Below are 10568 nucleotides of genomic sequence, written 5' to 3'. Positions count from 1 at the left end.
GGTCCCAGTGGGCATCTACCCTTCTAGCTCAGGTTTGTTCTTTGCTTCCAACAGAGGTTCTCTGTTTAACACACATCAGATTTTATTCCTGAAGCCATGACTGGGCTTGTTTCACACCCCTCCAGATGCATCTGATTTTATTCCTGAAGCCATGGCTGTGCTTGTTTCACACCCCTCCAGAGGACCACTCACAGCTCCCAGCGGAAGCGAAGGTTGCAGCCCGCCATCTTCTCAGCATAATGGGCTTCAAAGCGCTCATTCTGGGCCACAGTGAAGGTGGATTTCCAATCGCCAGTGATGCCTGGGGAGAGATGGCAGGAAGGAGGTCCCGGCTGCAGAGGTGGCCCTAAATGGCTGAAGGGCAGCTCCATTTGCGGCTCCCCCTCTCCCCAAATGCCCACGCCCACCCCCTGGGGTGGGCTGTCACCTTTCCTCATGAAGGCAGAGATGCTGTGGTCCATGATTTCAGTGGGTATGGTGCTGTAGTTGGTCATGGGGTTCTTCTTCATCTCCTTGAAAGATGTGTGCTGGATGATGTGATCCACAGTCTCCTCCGGCAGGGAGCGCCCCACAAACTCCAGGATCTTCTGAATCTCCCTTTTGGGGTCCTGGAGCAGTGGAGAGGCTTTTCAGTGGAGGTTTGGATTACTCGCTGAGCAGAAAAGGGAGGCGCCTTTCTAACCCTGGGGGGATCTGACCACTTCTGCCTAGAGACCTCAGGCCCTGTTCCTTGACTCTGGTCCTCTTTCCCAGGGGCAGGTGTGACTGCCTTCTACCCTGTGATCCTTTATCACAGAGGTCTGGTTCCTTTTGGCTGAGAGGAGGGACAGCCCCCTTTCGTAACGGTGGTCCCAAGAAAAGCACTGGCAGCACAGAGCAGATGAATGTCTGCACGTGTTGCTGACTCGGGCGTTAGGAGGAAAAGGGCTGCACAGGGCGCCGCCATGGAGGGGGCACTCCTACTCCTCAGTCCTGGGCAGGGGGTCCAGGAGGGCTGGTCTGTGGGCTGTCACAGGGGAGGGTGCTGCGTGGGCCTCGGCAGGGCCCTGTGAGGGTCCTGCCTTCCTCAGTGTGTCACGGAGGGAACTGGAAGCCGGTGGTCTCACCTCCTTTATGTCCTCGTAGAAGAGGTAGAGAATAGGGTGAGTGTGACTCAGCTCCCACCACTCCCGCACGTGCTGGTACCAGGACCCGTAGCACACTGGGCAGAGGGCAGATGGCCGGGACACAGAGGTTGGCATACATTTTAGCTGGTGCCCCTTGGCTCCACCCCACTCCCTCCTCCAGAGCCAGCCTCACCTTCCCCGGCCATGAACTTCTCCAGGAAGCTGTCCCAGGTGCCAGGGTCAGGGTGCACCTTGGCCATGCGGTAGAAGTGGTAATAGGAGACAGCCACATCCTTGGCATTGCGGGCGATGTAGATCACCTGGAGGGGCAGATGACCCCCCCAACCCCAGCACCGTCGCCACAAGGCACGCCAGGGACTAGGTGTCCTACCCTTCATGGCCGCCTCGCCAGGGAGTTTCTCTCAGTTTGGCCAACGGAGAAGCAGGTCTAAAGGCTGACTCACCTGCAGTCCTGGGGTGCAGGCAAGATCCAGCTGGGACCTGAACCCTGCTCTGATGCTGAACTCTGGGCTGGTTCCTGAAACTGTTATTTTATACTAATCTAATCCCCTCAAGGGAGAAGGCAATGGCACCCCACTCCAGTACTCTTGCCTGGAAAATCCCATGGACAGAGGAGCCTGGTAGGCTGCAGTCCATGGGATCGCCAAGAGTCAGACATGACTGAGTGACTTCACTTTCACTTTTCACTTTCATGCATTGGAGAAGGAAATGGCAACCCACTCCAGTGTTCTTGCCTGGAGAATCCCAGGGACAGGGGAGCCTGGTGGGCTGCCATCTGTGGGGTCGCACAGAGTCGGACACGACTGAAGTGACTTAGCAGCAGCAGCAGCAATCCCCTCAACGTCACTCTGTCTGGATTTGGAACAAGGCATGCCGGGTTCCCACCAGCCTCTCCTCCACAGGCCTGTGAGCACCCAGATCCTGCACAGAGGACTCATTTTCACCAGATACCTGACCCCACTAGAGCATCAGGCACATGCCCCTCACCCCGTCCTTCTTATTAAGATGAGACCAGGCTGGAGGAAGTGAGACCTTCCCAGAAGGCAGGGCCAAAGCTGGGATGGCCCTAGCAGCCTCCTTCTCTGGCTCCCTCTGCCATTCACCTTGACTTTCTGATCCAGCAGGGTCTTCGGAAGCAGGGCCAGGGGCAAGTGTGTCTTTAGGAGCCGTGGGGCCGGTGTATCTTCCAGAAGCTCAACACCTAAGCCGTAGATAGGGCAAGATCCGTGAGCTGGAGGCCCTATCAAACCTCCCTCTGCCCTGCTTGCCCCCAACACCCCGCCACACACCTGTGGGAACCCCAGGGACCTTGAACTCAAGGAAGGGCACTCGTATGAAGATAGGGGCTCTCTGACACTTTTCCAGGTCACCATCCTGGTAGATCAGGTCCAGGATCTCGCTAATCCAGGTGGTGCCTGGCAGGTGGGAATGGATGGGGGATGAGCAGGGCTGAGGCCACGCCCCTCCTGGCCCAAGGTGGGGACTACAGCCCAAAGGAGGCCTGGGTATCCCCATCACTTACCCGACTTGGGGTAGGTGCTGATGAGCAAGTCATCAGGACAGGCTTTGAAGCTCTGCAGTGGCCCCAGTGCCTCTGCAAAGTACTTGATGAGAGGGATGCCCTTCACATACTTTGCTGGAGGGCGGGAGGTGTCCTGGATTAGTTCCATGCTGTCTCCTCAGGGGCGCCGGGGTATGGCCTCCTTCCTTGAACAATATGTTAGTGGTGCCAGCTGTTGAATTCTTGCTTTGAAGTAAAGAACCCAAGGCTGAGGGAGCCTGAGCCACTTGTCCCTGCTCACAGAACTAGCTCACAGAGTGGTGGGGTGGAGATTCAAAGCCAGATCCTGTGTTCCTGCAGTGGGTCACAACTCAGGCTGCATTTTCATTTGCCTGCAGAGCTTTTAAATCAATTAAATCACTCTCTGGGGATGGGACCCTGATAGCAGTTTTTTGGAAGTTCTACAGGGGATTTCAATGTGCACTGGAGAAGACCTCTAGCGCCTGCCTGTCTGTCTGAACTTCCGGCCAGCCCCCAGCTTGCTTTGTCTTCTCCCTTCTGCTATGGGCCTAATCCTGATGGACTCCTCCCTCTCATTTCCCCCTTGAGCTCCCCTGGGTCCTCACATATGGAAAATTCCCAAAGGCCAGTTGGGCCTGAGATCCAGCTTGCCCAACCAGCCTCTTCAAATTGGGCCGAGATCCAGCTTGCCCAACCAGCCTCCCCAACTTGGAGAAAAACACAGCCAATTGAGCAACTGTTTAGCGGGTAAGAGTTTTGCATATAAATGAGCAAAACTGATGACTCAGTGGAGAAGAGGCAGGGGGACGAGGAAGATGGGGAGGGAGATTCAAGCCAGGCTGGAGACTGAGTTGAGCACCCCGAGGGGAAAGGGCAGGATGTGAGAAGTGGGAGCGGAGAGATGAAGTGGCAGGATCGGAGCGGGAGCCGGCAGCAGCGAGAGGTGAGCGGGATCCAGCTCTGTCACCCCCCAGCCTTGCTCTCACCTTCTCTCTCTGGCTCTTGGCCTTGTGACCTGTCTGTGTCTGTGTGGGGCTTAGAACAGGCGCTGTGCGGTGAGTGCAGGACCGCTCTCTGAACTGCAAGCTTTGTAGTTCTCAAGTGGGAGGGGCCTGGCACCAGCATGGGGACTTGGCTGTCTTCCAGGAAAGAGAGGGTGAAGTTTGGGGTGGGAGAACCCTCTGTGCTACCCTCCTCAGCTGGTAACCAGCTTAGCCTGGCCTGAAAACCCAAGATGTGGGTTTAGTGTATAGAAACCAGAAGGCTGAAACTAGACACAAGGGTGCAATCGTTTTGGGGTTTTTTTTTGGTGTTTTGAGCTGGAATCCTGGCTCCTGACCTGCCCTCTAGACTCCACCTCTGTCGAGAGGGCCAAGAGACAGCTTTTTCTAACATGCCTGGTTTGGAAAGCGCAGGGGAGAGGAGGGGAAACGTGGGGGCACTCACCGTTCTGCCGGCCCCAGGCCAGGTTTGAAGATGCCAAGGGTTCAGGTGGAAGGCAGTCCGCAGGCCCCCAGCAGCCTGAACATTCCGGGAACTTCTGGCTCTGACCACAGGGCGAATCCAGAGGGATGTACGTGGGCAGGGTGATGGGGTTTGGGGTGGAGCCGAGCAAGGCAGGCTCTTTTTGAGGCAGCACAGGATAGGAAAGAGCCAGAATGCTTGCATCAAATAACTCTGGGAGTGTGCCCTTGCTCCATGACTCCCATGGAGGGAGCTCCGGGGACAGCATGGGGCCTCATTTATGGTTGATAAAACAACAGCCCCCAGAAGGTGCTTTTCTTTCTCTGGGTTTGAACGAGGCTCCGCAGACAGAGACAAGTATTCGGGGCTTCGAGAGTCACAGGACCCCGATGAGGGAGAGCACCCTCCTCTCCTCCTCAGCCTTTGTTCTTACTATTTGGATTAAAGTCCAAAGTCTTCCCTGCTGGCTCAGACAGTAAAGAACCCACCTGCAATGCAGGAGAACCAGGTTCAATCCCTGGGTCGGGAAGATCCCCTGGAAAAAGAAATGGCAACCCACTCCAGTATTCTTGCCTGGGAAAACTGATGGACAGAGGAGCCTGGTGGTCTACAGTCCACGGGGTTGCAAGAGTCAGACACGACTTAGCGACTAAACCATCAGCACCACCAGAGTCAAGCTGGGCACTGGAGCTGAGTGGGCTCTGCATCCAGGGTGTGAGTCTCCTAGGCCCTCAAAGGACAGTGTGACTTCAGAGGCTGGTCCGTGCTGCGGCCAGCAGCCCCTCCCCGCTTCCCTGTCTTCTTCAGGCCCCAGTTACCAGCAGGGTCTCTGCCTCCTACCCATGCTCCCCACGCCCGGCAAACACCAGCAGGTACTCTGAACTCAGACTTTTTATTGTATTCAAGTAAAAGCTGGCCAGAGCCACAGAGGGTGGCCAAGAAAAGGAGTGGGTGGAAGTTGAGGATGCTGGAAATCAGGTCTTGAGCAGGTCGGTCCAGTGCGCCTGTGGAGACCAGAGGGTTGGTGAAAGGTGGCCCAGGAGACAGCGTGGGGTAGAGGCTGGGCCCAAGCCACCTCTCACCTCTTCTAATTCCGAATCCGCCTCGTCCTCCTCGGTGCCCGTCCGGCACAGCCAGATCAGGTCTCCCCACAGCAGTGAGTTCTTACAGCTACCGGGGGTATGGTTGATAGGAAACAGAATCAGGGTCACAAGCCTCCTCCAGGCCAGGACCTGGGTGCCAAGAGAAAGGCTTGGCTACCCCAGACCTGGACTTGGACAACTGGGCACCCCCTTCCCGCCTTCCTGGAGTTAAACCAGGCTGGAGCAGGGATGTGGGACTCACCCAGGGCATGCGCCCTCTAGAGGCAGAAGCTGCCCTGGTTCCTCCTGCAGGAACTCCTCTGCCAGGCAGATCACATGGGCCCTTAGGGAACAGCCAGAGTGAGGGCAACTTAGGGGGCTCTCTTCATCCTGTCAGAGGTGGCAAGCAGGTAAGAGAGAAAACGGGGAGCAATCACGTAGCTAACAATGGTGAAGAGTTTCTATGGACCACACACCGTTCCAAGGGCTTTACATAAAAAACCTTATAAGGCATGTGGTACTATTATTTGCATTTATGGAAAAGAATCCACCTGCAATGTGGGAGACCTGGGTTTGATCCATAGGTTGGAAGATCCCCTGGAGGAGGGCATGGTAGCCCACTCCAGTAGTCTCAACTGGAAAATCCCATGGACGGAGGAGGCTGGCGGGCTACAGTCCATAGGGTTGCAAAGAGTCGGACACACTGAGTGACTAAACACAGCACATAGTTAAGGAAACTGAGGCACCGAGAGGCTAAAATACTGGTCCACAGGGACTAAGCTGGCCAGTTTTCTCTGAGTGCTAGCAGTGATTATGTAACAGCATGGCTAGGGCAGCCAGACCTAGAGTTCCTTACAGGTTGAGAGAGCTCAGACAGGTCACTTAGTCCCTGAATGGCAAGAACTCAACTTACACTTACTGAGAGCTCAGTAGAAGCCAGACACATCATCTCAGTTAATTTATTAAATATTTATTGGTCACTTGCTCTGCACCAGACCCTGTTCTACAGTAGTGAAAAGGAACTAAATGCCCCTGTTGAGTTTAATATGGGGGTGGGGGTGGAAAAGACTGATAATAAGGTAAATGAAATATACAATGTCAGACAATAACAGGCATTAAAGGAAGCCAGGAAGATGTACAAGAAAGAGAGGCAATTTTAGATGGAGAGCCAAGGAAGAGCTGACAGGAGGAGAGGTGGCATTTTCTTAAGATGGAGGGTCTAGGGAAGAATCTTCCAGTCCAAGGGGAAAGCAAAGGCCCTGAGGAGGCCCTGGTGTTGAGGAATAGCCACAAGCACTAGTCCCATTGTAGAGATGGGAGGACTTCCCTGGTGGTCCAGTAGTTAAGAACCCGGCTGCTAGGGCAGGGGACACAGGTTCGATCCCTCGTCTGGAAAATCCCACACGCCTGGGGAGCCCGAGCTTGTGCTCCACAAGAGAAGCCATGGCAATGAGAAGCCGGGGCCGCAAGTAGAGAGTAGCTCCCGCTCTGAGCAACTAGAGAAAGCCCATGGACAGGAAAGAAGACCAAGCACAGACAAAAGCAAAAAAAAGAAAAGGATAGAGATGGTGGTAGAGTGGCCAAAGGGTGTCAGTGGACGGCCCTGTCCCTTGATCCTAAGTCCTCTGAATCCTAAACTGCCCTGACCCATCTTACCTGGAGCGCGCGTGCGCACAGGGTGCAGCGGGCGTCGACGTCTTGCTCCGGCTCGCATTCCGTGTAGTCGGAAGGACCTGCCTGGCTCCTCGGGGCTGGGGCCCGGGGCGGCGGAGGCCCGAAAGCCAGTGGCATGTGAGGTGGCGGCGGCGGGCAGAGGTCCTGGCGGAAGTCAGCGCGCAGCCAGCGCAGGGTGAGTGGGAGGCGCGCCCAGGGCGGCGCGCGCAGCATGTGCGCCAGGACGCGCAGGTGGAAGGCGAAGGTGGCCTCTCCGCGCAGGCGCCGACCCACGTGCGTCAAGCGGCGCGAGGCCTGTGGGTGTTGCCAGGCCCACTCGAACTGCAGGCGAGGGGTTACAGAGCTTCAGGACTAGCCGAGGAAAGGGTCCTCGGGGGGTAAGGGGGTCGCCCCGGGGAACGGGGCTGCCCGGGGAGGGCCCTGAGCCCAAGGCCTGGTCCTCCCGCTGCCCCAACTCCTTTTTACCCTAAGGGCGGCCACTGCAGAGGGGAAGCCGTGTACGATGAGCACCATCTCCCTAGGGAAGAGAAGGAGGGCGCGAGACCCGTGAGCCCCCCGCCCCACCCTGTGTCAAAGCGAATTCCCTGTCCTACCGGAGAGTGGAGTCACATCGGCTTCACCCCTAGCCCACGAGGCCCTGCCCCCTTCGTGGAGCTATAGCCAGCCCCTCGCACCTGCTAACCTCAGGCCCCGCCTCTAGGCACAGGCGCTTAACAGCCCTCCTCAGTTCCTCTCCCTTCCAGGCTTTCTCTATTCCAACCCAGTCTTGTTCACCAAACTCCCTGTCACCGACCAAACCTAGATCAGCCCCCTTCCCACCCAACCTCGTCCTCTGAGACCCAGGCCCACACAGGGCTCCTCCTCCGCGGCGATAGGCCCGCCCCCGGCCCTGCCCCCTAGGGAGCCCCGCCCACTGCCCCGGCCTGGCTCCGCCCCTCTCAGCCGGCCTCTCCCCAGCCGGCCCCCGCCTTCTCCTCGAAGCCCTCCTCCTCCTGACAGTGACCCGCCTTCTCTTACCACGGCCCGCGCCCACTGGTCCGCCAGGCTCCGCCTTTTTTGCGGCCCGCGTTGTGCTGCTGCACCCGACGAGCGGGGTTGACGGTGAACCCCACGTAGACGCGGCCCCGGTGCCGAGGGTTCAGACAGTAAAGCAGGTAGACGCCGAAGAAGCGTCCGGACCTCGCCGCGCCCCCTGCGGGGCCCATCGCCAATTCGGGGGTTGATTGTTGAGGCCTGTGACCCGGGGAGGGCTGGGCTGCCAGGGCCGCAAAATGCTTGTCTCAGAAAAAGCGCTTGGGAGCGATCCCGAGTTACCCTAGAAGTCACAGCAATGCAAACTCGTGCACCCTCTCCTAGGTGGAGCTAGGGTGTCCAAACCAGCGCACAGAACCCGGGTTGCGATTAGAGTCCGCTGGAGCCTCATGCAGACTCTGACAGGAGCGGAAACCGAAGGCAGTTGGAAAACGGCTTGGGATAGGGCGGAAGTGCTGAGTTTACGGACGTCTTAGTAAGGGCGGAAGTAGATGCCTCAGCGGAAGTGGCGCCAGTAAGGGCGGAAGCAGTGTGGCTGGGGTCAGAGCTGGGGTTTCATCCCCCGTGGGCTGCCGCCCTCGCTGGGCTACCACAATGGAGCTCAGTGCCGAGTACCTCCGGGAGAAGCTGCAGCGGGACCTGGAAGCGGAGCACGTGGTGAGTTGAGCGGCCTGGGCTCGTCCAACGAGGGGAACAGGGCTTCTCGGGGGCGGACTTGGCACCATCCACGCCATTCTGCCCCATAGGAAGTGGAGGACACGACTCCCAACCGTTGCGCGTCCAGCTTCCGAGTCCTCGTGGTGTCGGCCAAGTTCGAGGGGAAACCGCTGCTTCAGAGACACCGGTGAGATTCCGGGAACACCTTCTTCAGTGCGGCCCCAGCTCTGGGACCACATCCCGGGCTGCTTCCCGAAACCTTAACTCTCACTCCCATCCCTGCGGCCCCACCACAGACCACCACCCCAGGGATCCCGCCTTCGTGGCCCCAGCATCAAATATTGAGACTTAAGCCCTCTACCTCTCTTGTTCCCAGGTCCCGGGGACTACAACCTGGGGGACCCCTCCAGTCTCCCGGCAGACCCTAGCTTCGGGGACCGCGACCCAGGCCCCAGCCTGCCCATTTCTAACCCCATCTCTCTCCCAGGCTTGTGAACACTTGCCTAGCAGAAGAGCTCCTGCACATTCACGCTTTTGAGCAGAAAACCCTGACCCCAGAGCAGTGGGCCCGTGAGCAGCAGAAATAAGGGACCCGAACCTGCACACCCATTAAATTATGAATCAGGGCCAGCTTCTGTGTCAGTGTGTTGTGTGTATGGGAGGTGTGCAGAGGCTGGGTCTAGGGCCTGGCCTCTCCCTGCCCTCCACCCTCCATTGTTTTACTTTGGACAAGTCCCTCTCCACACATAGGCTTCTGTATCCCCACTTATAAAGTGAAACATCTGTCTTTAAAGTTCCTTCCGGGGTGGGCCTTGGTGGACTCCTTGGGGTACTTTCAATACTCACCCAACCCGCCATTCTTTGACCATTTTGGGGCATTCTGTTCAGTCCTTTTTCAAAATGCACAGATGAGAAAGTGCTCAAGGTTTCAGGACCCTGGGCAACTTACAAGCCTCTCCTTCCCAGTATATCACCCCAATGTCAAAGCATAATAGAGGATTCCACATGCCCCCTGCAAGTCCTCCACAGCCTCATGGACCTGGTCCCCCAGCAGGGGCTTCCCAGCACCTGGAATGCTGGTGTTTTCTGGACCCTGGAGAAGGTCCAGTGACCCTTTGGTCCTGGGTTTGATGTGGCCACAGCTACCCCCAGGGTGAGGTTTTTCTGGAATGGAGAGGTGGGCTGGGCATAGGGGTAGGGTTACAGCAGGAAAATAAGGTCACCAGAGCCACACAATTGGGGCAGATGATGCCCTGGTGTCAACATGGGTGACAGGGTTGCCTAGGCCTTACACAGACAAGGTCTCCAAGACTCAAGAAGAATAGCAAGTGCCCTAATTGGGGCCAGGGCTCTTTGGGGGGAGAGAAATTGTGGGTTTCAACCATCCCACCCACCCTGTTCTTCTGTTTTTCTTGGCCCCTAAATTACTGTCACACACACACACACACACCACCACCACCTCTCTCTTTTGTTTCTCTAGCACCTCAGAGGGAGCTCGGAGTCATGGTGAGTATGGGCTAACCTTTCTGAGTTCCAGGGATCCTTTCCTGAACTTTTTTTTTTCAGTTTCCCTGGGCCAGGAGAACTGGCAACTGCTCACAAGCTTGCTTCACTGGGAGGGCCCAACATCGCATTGTGTGTGTGTGTGTGTGTGTGTGTGTGTGTTGGCGGGGTGGGGGTGGGGGGTTAGGCTCAGGCTCCAGCTCCAGATGGTCTGCTTCTCTCTGTGCCACACCCTTGACTGGATCCACCAATCAGAGCTGTGGCAGAATCCCTCCCCTTTCTATAGATGAGCAACAGAGGCCTGGAGAGAAGGGACTTGCCCAGGGTCACATGGCTTACATAGAGATTGAGGCTCAACTGGGCAGACAGGGACATTTGTATGGCAAGCCCAAGGGGAGTAGGGGTTCACATGGGACATTTCCTCCTTGCTGGTCCCTGCACGGATGAACGAAGCCCTGCTGTGGCCAGGACACCCATCCTCAGTAGCCCTGTGTCCCAGCTCAGGGG

At 57.1% G+C, this 10568-nt stretch overlaps 3 protein-coding genes across 8 annotated transcripts; 1 reads left to right on the top strand and 2 right to left on the bottom strand.

Annotated features, from left to right (window-relative positions):
- Positions 1-57: 57 nt before the first annotated feature.
- LOC129545494 (sulfotransferase 1A1) lies at positions 58-4837 on the bottom strand. Of its 6 annotated transcripts, none has more exons than XM_055409783.2 (9): positions 4096-4837; positions 3636-3788; positions 2650-2834; positions 2417-2542; positions 2231-2328; positions 1300-1426; positions 1107-1201; positions 428-608; positions 58-301 (listed from the first exon to the last, which is right to left on the bottom strand). In XM_055409783.2, exons 3-9 carry the CDS (start codon positions 2795-2797, stop codon positions 189-191), a joined length of 888 nt encoding a protein of 295 aa, XP_055265758.2. In that variant the 5' UTR covers positions 2798-2834; positions 3636-3788; positions 4096-4837; the 3' UTR covers positions 58-188. The 6 variants fall into 6 exon arrangements, with proteins under 6 accessions (XP_055265758.2, XP_055265757.2, XP_055265762.2 ...); XM_055409782.2 differs by having other exon boundaries at positions 3636-3784; XM_055409787.2 differs by having other exon boundaries at positions 2650-2830; positions 3636-3784.
- BOLA2B (bolA family member 2B) lies at positions 3457-9184 on the top strand. Its single transcript, XM_055409791.2, has 4 exons — positions 3457-3592; positions 8226-8558; positions 8648-8745; positions 9046-9184. The coding sequence occupies exons 2-4, from the start codon at positions 8496-8498 to the stop codon at positions 9143-9145; spliced, it is 261 nt and encodes an 86-aa protein (XP_055265766.1). The 5' UTR covers positions 3457-3592; positions 8226-8495; the 3' UTR covers positions 9146-9184.
- SLX1A (structure-specific endonuclease subunit SLX1A) lies at positions 4990-8230 on the bottom strand. The gene is made up of 6 exons (XM_055409790.2): positions 7887-8230; positions 7335-7386; positions 6852-7190; positions 5458-5585; positions 5196-5283; positions 4990-5117 (listed from the first exon to the last, which is right to left on the bottom strand). Exons 1-6 carry the CDS (start codon positions 8072-8074, stop codon positions 5088-5090), a joined length of 825 nt encoding a protein of 274 aa, XP_055265765.2. The 5' UTR covers positions 8075-8230; the 3' UTR covers positions 4990-5087.
- Positions 9185-10568: the final 1384 nt, after the last annotated feature.

The sequence above is a fragment of the Moschus berezovskii genome, chromosome 27 (genome assembly GCF_049115385.1).
Source record: "Moschus berezovskii isolate FMDL1 chromosome 27, NW_MosBer_1.0, whole genome shotgun sequence".
Taxonomy (NCBI): domain Eukaryota; kingdom Metazoa; phylum Chordata; class Mammalia; order Artiodactyla; family Moschidae; genus Moschus; species Moschus berezovskii.
This window is presented reverse-complemented; position numbering and strand designations above follow the sequence as displayed.

Bases quoted from the DNA above. Each gene is read 5' to 3' on its own strand.
- LOC129545494 (XM_055409783.2), bottom strand. From the start codon at position 2,797: ATGGAACTAATCCAGGACACCTCCCGCCCTCCAGCAAAGTATGTGAAG. The intron at 1,427-2,230 runs GTGAATGGCAGA...CTGCCCCTCCAG, and splicing joins TGCTGGATCAGAAAGTCAAG to GTGATCTACATCGCCCGCAA. The intron at 302-427 runs GTGACAGCCCAC...ATCTCTCCCCAG, and splicing joins CTCTGCCTTCATGAGGAAAG to GCATCACTGGCGATTGGAAA.
- SLX1A (XM_055409790.2), bottom strand. From the start codon at position 8,074: ATGGGCCCCGCAGGGGGCGCGGCGAGGTCCGGACGCTTCTTCGGCGTC. The intron at 7,191-7,334 runs GTAAAAAGGAGT...CCTCGCCTGCAG, and splicing joins CTGCAGTGGCCGCCCTTAGG to TTCGAGTGGGCCTGGCAACA. The intron at 5,586-6,851 runs GTAAGATGGGTC...CACCTCTGACAG, and splicing joins TGTGCGCACGCGCGCTCCAG to GATGAAGAGAGCCCCCTAAG.
- BOLA2B (XM_055409791.2), top strand. From the start codon at position 8,496: ATGGAGCTCAGTGCCGAGTACCTCCGGGAGAAGCTGCAGCGGGACCTG. The intron at 8,559-8,647 runs GTGAGTTGAGCG...TCTGCCCCATAG, and splicing joins ACCTGGAAGCGGAGCACGTG to GAAGTGGAGGACACGACTCC. The intron at 8,746-9,045 runs GTGAGATTCCGG...TCTCTCTCCCAG, and splicing joins CCGCTGCTTCAGAGACACCG to GCTTGTGAACACTTGCCTAG.